General features: G+C 38.0%; 1 protein-coding gene across 1 annotated transcript in view; it reads left to right on the top strand.

Annotated features, from left to right (window-relative positions):
- LOC122806199 (adhesion G protein-coupled receptor E5-like) overlaps positions 1-16,204 on the top strand; it is a 236,086-nt gene that overhangs the window by 25,565 nt on the left and 194,317 nt on the right. The window contains exons 3-4 of the mRNA XM_044076428.1: positions 11,740-11,931; positions 15,433-15,653. Of these exons, the coding sequence (XP_043932363.1) occupies positions 11,740-11,931; positions 15,433-15,653 (413 nt within the window). The remainder of the gene's footprint in view (positions 1-11,739; positions 11,932-15,432; positions 15,654-16,204) is intronic.

Genomic DNA, 16,204 nt, shown 5'->3' with positions numbered 1-16,204 from the left:
AGGCATTGGATCCCCTTTGAATGACACCAATACTTAAGCCAATTGTTGAAATTGATCATCTTGTCTTCATATTGTGGCATCATTCTTGGTGAGGGTAAGATGCTACTCAAGGTCAGGGTCATACTGGCCTGGGCTACATGCTCAGAGACCTCCTCTATGTCTCTTTTCATGTAGTCCAGGGAGGTACGTCTCAGGTCATTCACACCAGCATGGACAATGACTGAGTCATATTTGTACTTGCCTTGTAGTGACCTGAGTGCTTGTGTTATGTGGCGGATCCTAGCGCCCGACAGGCAGCTCACCATGACCTTCTCCTTGTTCACCCTGATGAGCGGGACGTCAGTGTGCCTGATTATAGTCACCTATTACAAGTGTATCAGGTGTGTTGTTTAGCCTTAAGGGCTGTGACTGTTTGGCACACTAGCTTTGTGAGCTATGTGTTGCACGTGTTTTGTTTTGGGGTAGCAGTTGCTTGGGTGTCTGCTTTGGAGGTCTCTGTTGCTTAGGCAGATTTTTATTTAGAGCCTCCGAGTATGTTTTTGTGTTTTTATGTGTTTGGTTTGCTGTCGTGGTAGGTCTATGTGAGACTGGAATTGTAGTGAGTGTGGTTTCCTTCTCCTCCTGACTGGTTACGCCAGTACTGAGTTGAGAGAGCTTAGCCTCCAGTTTGGCTATATGGTTGTATCTCTCACATGTGTTGGAATTTGTTGGAAGGAGGAGAGGGTTGTCTGTGTACATGAGGCAGTTGTAACATTGCCTCAAGATTCCCAGATTCACCAGCTGGACCAGAGAGGAGATTGACAACTGACCTTTGGATATGCTAGAATAGTATTGGGAATTCCTTTATAATTGAAAAAAAGGGCCAACGGGGAAGAAGGTACTCAAGGGGAGTTTGTGAGGGTGTAGTGCTTTAATTTTTTAGTGCTGACTTATATAATTGCTTTAGTGAGCAGCAATGTGTTACAGGTAACTTAAATGCAAAAATGACAAACAGTAACTTTCTTTCAAGTGAAATAAGGACATGAGTACAGTAAGCAATGCAGATATCACTAGGGATCCACAGAAGCGCTGAAAAGCCGCATTTTAGGTGGAATTAGCTTTTCAGGGAAATAACAAGCAAACAAACAACAAGCATACAAACAAAGCTAGATTCAGCAGGCCTGGATCTAGTCTATGCTACAGCAAACAATGTGTACCAATTTCAGTAAGAAACAGTTCAAATATGCAGCCACTATAAGCCTTTAACCAGAAATTCCCAGCTCAGAAGGGCAGAATCCAGCCTCTCCTCCCACAAGAGTGCAGACCACGAACCTTCTTAATGTAAAATAACTGGCCTGAAGCCCAAGTGCTTAAACCAGAACTAATACACTTTTAGAATAACAGACACTGAGCCCTCAATCAGCAGTTCCCAACTTAGAAGGATGTAAGCTACCTGTCAGGCCACCATAGTGCCGGCCACAAACCTTCCTAATGTAAAACAACTGGTCTGAAGCCCAAGTGCTTAATCCAAAAGACTTAGAATGATAGCTACACTTTAATCAAGTTACTACCAAACAGTAATAAATATAATTGAATACTTTAAAGAATGCCTTGATTAGTGCTCAAGTTATACAAACAAAGCTAGATTCAGCATTGATAGGCACAACAGCATGGCAGAACATTGGAAATAACCCAATTACATAACAGATGCATATTATATAAACACAACAGTAAATAACAGAACAGTCAGATGTTAATAACATACCAGTAACAGCTACAGCATAAGGCCAACAAAATAGGTAATTTACCAAGATATGTTAATATGTAACCAATATAATATATAACAATAAGAAAACACATCCCAAAAACAGTTAATGTAACAACATATGTTAATAGTAAACCATGAACAGTGAATAACAATAATAAATAAATGAAGATAAGGGTAGGGAGAGAGAGAAAAACAGTCCATTAGTAACATTGCAACTTATTTCCTTGACAACAGTACTACTATCTATTCTACAGTCCTGTATTTTCTTTATGTGTGCAGTGACTAAAAGTCTCCTATAGCTGATGTAACATGTACATACCTCTGAAGCTATTTGCATGGGACTCTATGGGCCCATCAGTAAAAACTGCGGGTACACAATTACACAGAACACTTGCACATCAGGTGGACCTATATAACTACTATGGTGTTCTGTGGGCTAATATGGTGATACTTTGCAATCTAGATAAACAGATGGATTAAGCACTGTTAATTACATAATGTGAAATTGTGACATGAGCGACATGTGGGTGTACAGCACAGACACTAAACAGCACTCATGCCTTGGATGGCAGGCATGGGAATAGAAACCAATAGCAGTGACTGCAGGGGACATTTTCATGGAATGTATTAATTGATTGCAGCAACTTTTAAAGGACACTGCAGTCATACAGCCATACCAGGAATACACATTTTATTTCTGATTGCACATTGCTGATTTTTCACATTTTTGATAATGATCTTAACAGTCTGTGACATCTAAACACAAAGTTATCTACTATAATATGGTCCCTCACCCATTTACTTTTAGTTCCTGTAGAGAGAGAAATTGTGAGCATTACGTGACTGCTATTGTAATATTTAGTGCTACATACCACTGGATTCAAACCCTGGTCTGTGTGTGGCAAAATGTGCTCTTTACAGAGCACTTAACAAACTGAGCTACTGAGTCACTGCTTATTAGTGATTGACTGTTATTTACCTAGAGCTCACCTGGACCCAACATATGACATGGTAGTACAACTACAGTGTTATACTAGACTACAGTGACAGTAGAATGCACATGCATGAAATACAAGCATAACACAGACATTAGGTGAGCTATAGTTCAGTATCATATCTGTGAAGTCAACAAACAATATAAGCTCATGGAGTGGGCTACCTCACCCATATACCTTTATTACTTGATGTGTGTGGATGACAGAGCATTATGTGGCTAATACTGACCTAGACACAGCCTTGAACAGTACTATATGAGTTAACCAATAAAATTTGCAGCCATTAGATTTGCATTCTACAGCTATTACTGTGTTATACTTGACTGCAGCACCTTACATTACAGCCTTAATGCATACAACTCTACTGCAATGGTTAGACAAGACAATCCTGCTGTACACCATTTTCCTTGGTGTTATTGGTATTGTTTCATGTTTTTGTTGCACAACAGTTGGCATTATTAATTTCTTGCAATACAGCTCTAATTACAAATGTATTGCACTGCAGACTTTATTGTATATGCTATAATGCAGTTACTGGTGTTGTTTCATGTTTTATTGCATATAGTTGGCATTATGCATTTCTTGTAAAACAGCTCTAAATCCTCATTTATTGCAATACAAACATTACTGTATATACTTTATTGCAGTTAATGCTTTACTCTTTCGTAGTTATTTAACTAAAGTTATCATAATACATTTGTACTCACCACACTCGTGGCACAACCTGGCTAAGCATCCTGCATGTGACTCAACATTGTGAGCCCTCTCAGCTGCTGCTGTTGGTAGAGAAGCACACCATTATGCATACCAGTTTTGCAGACATTCATATTACATATTGGTAAAACAGAGGTAAAATTACTTACATACTTGTGGGGCATTTCCTGCCCAAGCTTCTTGGACCCAGGTTTTCAGGAATCCGCTCTTTCACCTTTTTCAGGTCATCATGGTGGTAATGACACTGCTCACCTCTGTGGGGGATACCAGTAACACTAGTAAGTTCAGTAGCCATCCAATCCCAGGCCTCCACCCTACACTCTGAACCCTGGAAACTGCCCTGCAACAGCCTGTCCTCATGGCTTTTCACTAGAAGTCCAACCATGACCCAGGACTCCAGAATGCCCCAATGCTATGCCTGAAAGCATGCACCTTCACCAATACCAGTTGTAGTAACCATCAATGACAGAACTCCAGTGAATTCTGCTGTATTCCTGCCTATTGTGCTTAATATAGTCTGTTTTTCCACCCTTACATCATTGGCAACATTCAAAAAAGTGCCATGTCACTTAGCACCATGCAAATCAGCACAGCTCAGCTGAGCAGTGCGCAAACCAGCCAAGCAAAGCTAAGCAGCACATAAACATTGGCAGCCATTACCATGTTTATGTGGTGTTTAGCAGGTTTAAGCTAAGTTGAGCAGAGCTTAGCAGAGTGCAGCGGGTCCATATTTTAAAATAGTCTGCATAATATGTCTATCATTATGAAATACATTCTTTACCTTCTATGTATGCAAACTCAGGACCTACTGCACATGAAGCCATAACTCTACCCATTTAGCTACAAGTATATTAAGGTATCTGGTATACCTTCACATATACCACTGAGCTACCTATAAGCAGTGCTAGTCACCATGCAAACATGCGCAAACAGTTAAACACACTTTTACAAAAATAATTAATTACATCCTGTTTCTATTTTTAGATGTCTGGCAGGTGTCTGCCATCTTATATATGGGTGCAGCTTAGCATTGCTGCACTCCATGCCATGCCTCACCATGCAAACATGCTTTTAAAAAAAAAACACAAAAGGACATTGCAGGGATTCTTTTACTCATCTGCGGCCATGGTAGTACTACATCTCTCCCTACACTGATTCAATAACCATGTTCCTCAGCTCTCCCAAGGCAAAACACCATCATTAATATGCATGGTGCCTTGGTGAAGGGGAACTGTGGCCACAGACATGGATACATTCCATGTAGGGTCTACACGGTGCCTACACAGATTTTATTAAATCTTGGGGAGTATCTTTTTAAAAGACAGCCAGTCCTGAAGATTACTACATTGATAGTACACAACTAAGAGCAGACCCAGTAGTCAGGGATTTGAAAACACTGCTAGACAATGGATTTACCTTTGACTACTGTGTGCCTACTGTAGTAAGGAAATCATTCTACCTTTGCAGCTTACAAGCAAGTTTATGGCATCCAGGTGCAAATATGTCATTGTTGTGTACTCAGGTCTCATTAGAGTAATCAATGAGTACAATACCCCCTTTGGTATATACTTGATCAGGCATATGCCACAACTGGGGTATCACAGATGTTACCCACAAAAAGAGTACACAGTGTGGACAACATGCCCTATGTAGACCACTTCAGAGCTGTCTCTTTATACTTATCTTCCTACAGATTGCTGAAAGGTGATCTCTGCAGGCCCTACGGCTCATCATCTTATCCAGTTCTGATGGACCTGGTACATATCCTCAAAACAAATAACATCAGAAATCCTTTCCTAGGGACATACGCCTTGTCTGCACCATAAATAAGACATGTTGGAGGGTCAGGTATGTGCCTCAGAGATTACCCCTATCTCTGGAACCAGATTTATGTCCATGGGAAGCAGGGTTCTTCCCTGTACCTGTTCAAGTGCAACTTGGACCAGTGTATGGGAAATCTTAAATTTACCCCTGGTCTGGCACCTATGTCTATTAGAAAAAGGAAGCTGATAAATGCTTGAATACTCATACCTAAGTTATACATACCCCATATAAAAAACTATGATATCCAAAACTGTCTAATACATTTAGGAATCATGACCGGGCTTAAATAGGGTCTCTAGAGTTGTTACCCTAGTAGTCATCTATTAACCTATGAACCTATGAAAAAAGTCCCTCATCTGAGATGTGAACCTAAGTCCATTGAAAAGCGATGCCATTTATAAAGTAGATACACAAATGAAGGAAGCCGGACCTACTTCTCTAACAAATTAGTGTTTTCAAAAGCATATCCCATTGGCTGGACAACTAATTACTAATTGTAGTAGCATAGAACAATACCTTACAGAGTACAGTACTCATGTAGATTCATATGAGAAGAATTAAGTGACTCATTTGGAACATAAGCGGATGTCCGTAGGTGTATCCTTCTGAATGGACTGCCAGTTGTGATGCTGAGACATCCAAAATAGATTGAATCTATTTTAAGATATGCTTTAACCAGTTAAGAACTCCATGGATTACACTTTTTTTCTTCTCATACTCCCCCAGAAAACTTTACAGATCAGAACCAGTCTCAAAAATAATGTCAAAAAATGTCTCTTTATGAATAAGAATAAAAGCTCTTGCCTCCTGAACCTTGACTCCCAATGGGATCATTAAATTATCCCAAATGTCATACCTGTCCATTTCTTTTTCTTCTTTGTTCTGAATTCTTACAGTAATTTTCCTTTGATTGTTAACTTGTCCTTTCTTCTGCTCATCTCTTATCTCTTTCCCTGCAGTTTCTTTAAGTCTTGGCATATGATTTCTCTGTCTGGCAACCTTCTTTGAAAATAGCTTCCATTACCTCCATTTGAATTCTGTCCATAATTTCACCACATGGAATATCTTTTTCACTCTTTGTCTCGCTGTGCAACAACAATACACCCAAAATATCATCCTGCAACCTTCCCAACTGGATGGTTGTAATAAAACATCCATCATTGTTTTGAACATTTGCTTCCAATGAAACAAATAAATTCTGCTGAAACAGCTCCTCAGAATCTTGTAGAGCTTCAAACACCAGACAGGCTTTCATCTCTGTGTTATCTGCCATCTTGGATCTCCTTGAGTGCTGTTCTCCCAGTTGCCACGGCACTAGGAATGTAACAAATACTCTCCTAACTAGTCAGCGAAGTTCCTCACTGCCCTTGCCAAATGCACCTAGTAGTATAAATACAACCTCAGGTTTCCCCTGTAAAGAGTCTACTTGCCTAGTGTGACTAACCCTGTCAACAATGGAAATAAATAAAAATCTGTACCATACTTTTTCAGAGTGCATTTTTGGGTAGATTTATGTAAATGGGAGTTTGTATGACAGAGACACTAAATATCTCAGAATCTGGGTTTCCCATTTTCCTTTCCTGCTCCAGCATAGTCAGTTACAACACACACTTCAGACTTTTCTTCAGGAAACGGGCTGTGGGAATAAAAGTGCAGAGTCTTTGAAACAAAAAAGATCAAAACACAAATATAAAAGAGTTGTTAACTCTTATAAATGCTGTCAAGCATCTGTGATCCCTGAAACTTCAGCAAGTGTTTACAGACAGCACCACAGTCATGTGCTACATAAACAAGCATTGGGAACCAGATCTTACCCCTTGTGCAGACTAGCCATAGTAGCCTGGGAAATAGCTTTTCAGCACAATCTCACTCTACAGGCATCTTACATACTATCAGAGTCAACTTATATTAGACAAGCTGAGCAGGACCAAAGCAGACCTGCATAATGAAAACTGAATCAGGGAGTCTTCCAAAAAGTGATCCAGCTATGGGGTACACCTGAAATAGATCTATTTGTTTCCACTCACAATAATCAGTTGGAAGAAATATGCTCCAGAGCTCCATGCAAGAAGGCCTGGAAGACAAATGCATTTTTTTCTTAGATAAGAATATTCCTGTATGCTTTTCCACCCTTTCCACTAACATCCAGGGTCATTCTGAAGACTCAGAAGGATTCCCAATATATCACTGTATTTTCCTTCCAACCAAAAGAACAGTAGCTCTCCCTTCTTTTGGAAATGCCTGGGGTCAGTTACAAAAAGCTTCCTTACAGACTGGTTTTACCTGCACAAAACCATGGATGTTTAATTTATCCTGCCTTCAAACAGCTACAAGTGACTGCCTGTATCATAGAATTGTGATACCTTTCAGACACCTTTTTTCGGAGGATGTGCAGCAGGTATTAACAGAAGAAAGAAAGCCTGCTAGTAGAAAATCATATATTAGCAAATGGAAAAGGTTTTCTTGTTGTTGCCAAGAAAGGAGTGAGCACTAATTTAGGGCAAGTGTTTCTTTGGCCCTGCAGTATTTGTGAGAGTTACTCTCCTATGGCCTGCCATAATCCTAAATTAAAGTTCATTTGTTGGCCATTGCAGCATGTGTGCCCATTAATCCAACTCTTTTAATGCAGCATCATGTACAAATGTTTTTGAGAGGGCTGTAGCAGACAAAGCCTCAGAGGAAACAGGTAACTACTCTTTGAGATCTTAATTTTGTGCCAATTTTGTTAGAAAAACTAAATCTTGCTCCATTTGATCCATGTCATCAGGCTGACATTAGGTTCTTAACATGGAAAACAGACTTATTAATTGCTCTGACATCTGTGAGAAGATTATCTTAGTAGCAAGCTCTCATGGTGGATGCTGTATGTCATTTTCCACAAAGGTAGGATTTCTTTAAGAACGAATCCGTCATTTATGCCTAAAGTGTTATCTGAGTTTACCTTAAGCCAAGCTATCCATCTCTGTGTCTTATTTCCAAAACCTAAAAGTTAGGGAGAAAGGATATTTCTTACCTTGGATGTCCATATACAGCTTTGGTGCTAACTTAATAGAAAGCGATATTTCAGAACATCAGCTCAGTTGTTCATTTTTATGAAGGTAATAAAAAGAATAACCTGTGTCAGAAAAGACCTTTTGAAAACCATTTTCTCATACTATTACTTTTTGTTATACCCACCACTACAAAACAAATCCAGACAGGGTCGATGCTTACTCCACCATGGCCTTGGCTCCATCTGTGACCTTTTGGAAACGGTTGGAATCTAGAAGTATTCTTAAAGCAGCAAATTGGTCCTTTGTGCACACTTTTACAAAGCACTAGAAAATAGATTCCTTCTCCAGATCTAGGACAGGCTTTAGTAGGACCATTCTTCATGGGATACTGGATCTTCATCCTTATTTCTCCAAGTCATGTTATGCTATGGTAATCTACCTATATAGTGTAGGTTACTGCAACAGTGATCCATATGAAGAACATAGTAACAGCTGTGTAAGTAAACTTACAGTAACAGTAGATGTTCCAGTGATCACTGCTGCAGTAGCCACTCCCTCCATCCCTCTTATTTTTGTATTTTTTTATGCCAGGGTATGGACTTTTATTGTTATATTCCTACCATTGTACGCTCAAGGTTTTACCCTCCCTCTCTTTGTTGGTATGAAAGCTAAGCTCATCGTGTCTAATGGTTGGTGCACTTGGAAGGTGCCAGAAAGGTTTGAAACCTGTCTGGCTGTTATATCCTTAGCAGATTATAACCCATATAGCTTAGGGTACTGCAGCAGTGATCATTCAAACACACAACTGCACTGTTTCCAAGAGCCAGTTATCAACTAGAAGTCATAACTTCATCTACACTGCAACGTTGAGACAGGGTATGCAAGTTTTGAGCAGGCTGAACACACCATCTTCTGTTTTGCAGGTATTTTCATGTGACTGGTGTTTGGCCACATTTTTGTGAGTTCTGTGCAATAGTTATAGGCCAGAAATCCAGTGAGGTGACCAGTATTAGTACAACATTTTGGGAGGAGGGATAATATATTTGTAAACACTGCAAATTTAGCTGTATAACATAATAACTATGGTGTGTATAAGTAGCCATGTATAAGTCATGAGAACTGCCTTGATGTAGTGCAGGCACAGTTCTGATCCAGTACATGTCATATACTCAACAGTTCAAAGAATAGTAACTTTTCCTGTTTGCAAACCAGTGGAACTATTGACCAAGTGGGAGATTCACTGATATATGCATGCATTCTGATACCCACTACTCCAGGCATGCATGGTGTTAGCTGCCATGTATGATCTGCTGAGAAACTGCATCTGCTCCTCAACATGCAGAAACATTATTACTAGTCCTGAACAAATACCACTGATATAAAAACATAGGTTTTATCCGAGAGCCATTTATCTATCCAGTAAATTACTGGGTTAATGTTGAGCTGGTAATGTCTGTCAAGTTGAATCCTGTGAAATTTCTTTGAGTTGCTTTCACTTTTTTTGTCAGTGATTACTTCATGATGTTTTAGAATCTACACAATTATGTTATTGTTTTCTTTTTTGTAGATTTTTGGGTGGCTGATTTATGTCTTTTAAAATATAAACTGGTAATAAGGAATTTATTGTTTTTCAGTCAGAGATTTCCACATTAATCACAGTTTTAATTGTTACTGTCTATTTTTGATTAGTAGTTTTGATCAGTAGTGAAAATATGCATATGTTTTTGTTGACTAAGGCATCTCTCTGCACTTTTGTGTGTGTGTGCGTGTGTGTGTGTGTGTGTGTGTGTGTGTGTGTGTGTGTGTGTGTGTAGATATATATATATATATATATATATATATATATATATATATATATATATATATATATATATATATATATATATAGGTTTACCTTTACAAAGCCGAATCACAGTGGTTCGAATGCTGTTATGAGCGACTCGTAACCACGAAAGTGAAAACAGCGATATTCCTTAATATTCGAAAAACAGCTAATCAAAAAGCAGATTCACTGTTTTCGAACATTAATGTCAAATGAAAAAAAAAGGAAGTGTAAAGCAGGGGGGCAAGCTTCCATGCACCCATCCATGTGGGGGGCTGCACCCCCCACACCCCCCTACTTAAATATTCTAACTCCGAGATTGCACTACAGTGGGGAATGGGACCATTTTCCAATCCCCACTATAGTGCAATCTGCCCCACAATGTCGAATGTGGAATGAGTGAATGTCACTGTGCATTCGCTCATTGCAAATTCGAACCTTTTCCGTTCGGCATTTGCAAACTTTGAAAACAGCCTTTCGAACAATTGCTGTTCACCTGTGTGCAATATGTACACAGGAAGATAAACCTAAATATATATATATATATATATATATATATATATATATATATATATATATATATATATATATATATATATATATATATATATATATATATATATATATATATATATATATATTTATTTATTTATCATTTGTTTACTGGGAAAGTCCAACTTGGAACTAAACCAATTTTCAGCAGAGGCCTGGGGAAAAGCACTCCAGATGGATGTCTTTGTGTATGTATATAGTGTGTGTATGTGTGTATACATGTATATATAGATCTACTTTATATTGTTGAATAACCACTTAAGTGAAATTCAAAATGTCAAGACAACTTTGCCAAAACGGCATGTTATCAAACACCTGGAACATCACAGTTTCTCTCCAATAAACTAACCACTAGGCCACCATGGTGAACTTTGCCCTTTTCTCGACTATAATGCGGTCTTGGAGTTCATATATTTAGCTAGGGGGGTGTGGGGGGTGCATTCCCTCACATGGGAGTTGATGGGTGGACTTGATTTGCTTTGGTTTGTGTTTTCTGTGTTGGATAAGTGGTTAGTTTCCCGGAGTGAAATTGTGATGTTTCGGGTGTTCGATAACATGCCATTTCGGCAAAGTGGTCTCGACATTTTGAATTTCGCATAAGTGTTTTTTTGACAATATAAAGTAGATCCTTATATAAAACTGGCATTTACATAGATATACATGTATACCAGAGATCGTGCACTGGTTGAGTTCATTATTTCATTATACACAAGTGGAAGATGCTTTGATGGAAGGGGAAATGAAATCAAGATCTTCAGAACACTGCACAAATTAGCCAGCTGGTTTAAAAATATTTACTTTTTCATTAACAAATTAGAATTCAGATGTGTAACCAGTGGAACCCTTTCAGGCAGTAATCTTTCCAGATTTCCTTCTATGTAATTATATAGGTAAATATATATTTTTTTCATAAATGGAACATTTGTCTTGATTATTTCCCTTTAGAAACAGCTGTTTGTGTTTATTGATGGTTATTTACTGCCTTACATAAAATTTGAGTAAATTGCTTACTTATGAAATGCATATCACCTACTGTAGTCTTATCTAAGGGTAATGTTTTCAAACTACACAGTTTCTGTTTGTTTTCCTTAGAACTTCACTCTTAATATGATAACCTACGTTGGACTTAGCATTTCATTGGTATGTCTTGCTATATCGATCTTCACATTCTACTTTTGCCAAGCAATCCAGTGTCGCAGGACCACCATTCATCTTCACCTCTGTATATGCCTTTTTATAGGCTACTTAATTTTCTTGGTTGGCATTAACCAGACAAAGAATGAGGTAAGCGTCTTATAAATGTTTCATTTGCTTAGACTTTTAAACAAAATTCCCATCCAGAAACTCATGATGAAATAATGTTATTAATTGTTCCAAAGATGCAGTTCTGTTGTAAATTCATGACATTGCTCAATCAGTTTTAGTATCGACGTATATTCAAGTTTGATGAAAGATTGATTTGTGGGAAATTTCATTACAGAATGTGACATCCATTTCAGCATCAGCTTCATGCTTTTTTCAGCATATTGAACATTTAATATTTCATGTGGGTATTCTGCTGGTTGTTAACTGTGAAAAAGGAAGAATATTGCCTTCAGAATTACAGTTGAATTTTATTGAATGGAACTATACTTCTGAACTGACAAAAAATGTATTTATATATGGAGTTATTTACATAGCAAACAAACTGTTCTAGGACAGATAAATGTCAGCAATCACACAGGTTAAAGGCCCTTTGACACTAAGAGAGAACATAGCTTATAAATGCAAGTGCATGTAATGCCACTGAAGCATACAGTGACAGTATTAAGCAAAATGAGGTCCACTCAATAACAAACAAGTAATCAAATTAACTGGCTGGCTGTTTAGCTCAGAGGACTGAGGGTTTGAGGAGGCAACATGCTTCATCCTGTTGTCCTAAGTTTGATTTCTTTCATTTCCACTTGCAGAATATGTAACTCTGAGCAAGAGCTCCTGGTTAACAAACAAAGCTAGGCTACAACATATTTCTCACTACATGGATAATTATGGAATATGAAAGGAAAATGTAGAACTTTGATGGGTACATCAACACAGGGCCTCTGACCTGGACTTCAGCACAGGACTTTCAACTGTCAGTGATGATGTCACTTATTCCAGACCTTCAAAAAGCTCTTAAGCAGCCAGGATCTGAGTTACCCCTTAAATGCCCTTTTCTTTTCAGTTAACAATCACTAACATGTTATCTTTTAAGCTCAAGGAGAAACAAACATGCAGAATGAAAGAAGTGTATCTGCCTTCACTGTGTGTTTCATTATCACATCTGGCAAAATTTTAAACACTTTTCAGAGTTAAAGTAATTATATCAGAAAGTTTTAGAAATACCGGAGTTCAAAATAGTACTACCTGAAGCTGACTAAGAAACAGTACAGAGCATCATGGAATTTTAATAGTAGTGAAAATATACATCAACAATCTCACAGCAGTAAGTTCAAACTCCAATGTACAGATAAATACATGTGTTTGACACACTACTTAATAGGAACAAGCAAAGCTGGCATCCAGCTGCAGTCTGTGTCTTAGCAAAGACAATGAAGCCATTCACATAAATCTGAATAAGAGAAATTAGCAAATGTAAGCAGAGCCATATCAAGAACAAGGTAAAGAAGATAGCTTCTCCAAGTGTCAGTAGCTAGGTGGCAGTGGCACAATAGATGACTTTGCTGAGGTGCCAGCTGCCCTTGGCTGGAAGTGCAAGTTCTCTCAGAGTGTGTATTTAAACAACTGCAGTCACAATTCTGTTGTTGCTTAAACAATTAAATGACAGTCAGTATCCGAAGGCAACAAAGAACTGTTACGTGTATACATTTGCTGTGTTTGCACAATGACGTCTGCAAGAATAGCAGTACTTTTATTTATACAATATAGCAAAAAGTAACTAAATGAAAATGACTAAAGCAGATTGTGAATAGAGCAGGTATGAGGAAACCTATGGATTTTTTTTGGTTTTGCACTTTGGTTGAGTGGGATGATATTCGGGGCATTGTCCAGGGCAAGTGACCTCGTGTTAGCTCCAATTGTGAGTGAGGATACTACAAAAGCATACACATGAGCAGAACTAAATGACACAATGAGAATGATAATGTTTTAAAAAATGCTTTGTCTATACAAGCCAATGTTTGACACTGAATATGTCTCTCCCTCTTTTTTCACTAAAAGTAGTTCTGAATATGCAGAAAAAAATAGTAGCTAAGACATCCTGTTATTTTATGATTCATCACGTGTCCCTTTTTACAGTCCCCAAAGCTAATACAAAGAATACTATAATCTGTAGATTTACCCAGAGACCCATCCACAGTCATAGTCAGTAGCACCCATGAGGCTGCAGCAGCTTGTGGCATTTCTCTGGAGAAAATAAGCCACTTTCCCTAGTATTTAAGTATGTATCTATGGCAGGAGCAAACTAGAAGTCTTCCAACATGTAAGGCCATGAAGTCTTACTACCACTAGATTTCTGAACATTTATTACTGTGTGTGCAGCAGTCACAATGAACTCACTTCAGTATCCAGACTGCAGCTTGAGAAGTACATTGTGCTACTTCTGAGACATTAGGTGTCAATAGTCTGCACAGCCCTGCAAAGATTTTACTATTGTGATGATAGCTGGGTTTCACTGGTGAGCCTCAGCCTAGAAGGTTAAAAAGAATTGACCAGACAATGTGCCTATAGCTAGCTCTACCTGTCTGCAGGGAGTGACAGTGTGCTCATTATTCCTATTACAGGACTCAGCACACATGGGTACCTAATATGCTGTATTCTGCAGGACTGCACCTTACAAGCACACAACAGTATTCTGGCTTGTCTGTGTACAGTGATGCCTACAGACTGAAACCCCCTTTGTGTCAATGCCCTCCTGTAACTGGGAGATAGGTAGAAGTTAACCATCCTCCATTCCACAAACCATAAATTATGGCCTCAATTCTGTCACTTCACATTTCACTTAAACAATAGGCATGATTGTAATAAAAGTGGACAAGATGTTCATGTAAATGGGGTTAGATGATTTAACTTCAATCACAGGCACATGTCCATGCAAAAAAAAAAATAATATAAATGATGGTAGCAGCATATGTACTTTATAGGATGTTTGGTCTAGTATTTGTTTAAAACACTGCACTAAACTAGTACAGGAAGTCGTCATAATGCTTAGCAGGCAGACAGTTATTTCATTATGCATACATTTATTACTGTTAACAAACACTGCAGATCGCTTCAAACTGTTGTCAGCATTAAACTCTTTCACATACCTGATGCTCATTGGTACAGGTTCTGACAACCTTGGGAAGAGAAATGCACAGTTTTCACATGATGGTTTGGGCTAAACTGTAGCTATATGTACCCCAGTGATAAAGGCCTCCAGTGAGGCATGGCTGTATGGAGTCTGTTAGAGCCAGTACCTTAGGCACATCCTGAACACTCTTATGTTACTGAGTTATAAACATACTGAGCCAGCGATAGCAGTGCAGGCATGTCTCAAACATGAATGCAGCACAGTGGTGGTACTGAACAAAACTGTCATCTGTTTCTGCAGTTCATACTGATCTGTGCGTGTTCATACAAGTAGAAACTTTAAAGAACATTATTTTCAGAAAAAATGTTGCTGTCTGTTCAGAAAGATGCACTTCCACTGCTACTCTTCAAAAATCAATTATTGTAAAACTTGTTGTGAAATCTGATATTTATTGTATTATTGATGAAACCAAAATGAAATGGGAAGTATGAAATATTATTTTATTTTTCCTTCAGGTTGGATGCGGTGTGGTTGCAGGATTATTGCATTTCTTCTTTTTGGCTACTTTTACCTGGATGTGCCTAGAAGGAGTTCAACTCTATCTTATGGTAGTTGAGGTCTTCAGTACAAACAGTCCGAAAATGAGATACATGTTTGCATTTGGCTATGGTCTGCCATTAGTAATTGTAATTCTGTCAGCATCTATAAATGCCAAAGGATATGGCACCAAAAAATAGTAAGTAGACTTTTTTTCTCCCAAGTAATAGTTTTATTTATTTATTTAATTATTTACTGTATACATTTGTTAGTGCTGTACAGTTATATAATCTTTTAAATGGCAAATGAGTTATTATAAGTTAAGGTTTAATGTAAAATATTTAAATTCAAAATGAATTAATTTTTTTCTTTTTAAGGATCATACCTTTGGTACTCTGTCGGAAGGGTATAGTATTATGTCTGTATGAGGCATATTATATGTTGTCTTAGTAAGTAGATATAAAACTTCAGAGAAAACAAATACAATAAATGCACTGGAGGTAGTTATATATATTTTTTTCAAAATATGCTTGTGATTGTCAAGTTAGAACTTATTTTGTTAGTCAGAAGTTCTTCAGTCTAAGAAAACTAAGCTGATTGTGGACAATGTTACTTACAGTGAGGTGGAAGATATAGTGAACCTACTGGCCAATAAACTTAACTGTGTCTTTAGCCTTCTCTTTACTCTGTCTGTCCCTCAAGATATACTTGAAATTGGCCATCTTCCAGCTATCACAAAAGACCAAGTCT

Source organism: Protopterus annectens, chromosome 7.part0 (genome assembly GCF_019279795.1).
Source record: "Protopterus annectens isolate FY-2018-M chromosome 7.part0, PAN1.0, whole genome shotgun sequence".
NCBI classification, from domain to species: Eukaryota; Metazoa; Chordata; order Ceratodontiformes; family Protopteridae; genus Protopterus; species Protopterus annectens.
The sequence above is the reverse complement of the archived record's forward strand: the minus strand, read 5'-3'. Positions and strand labels throughout refer to the sequence as shown.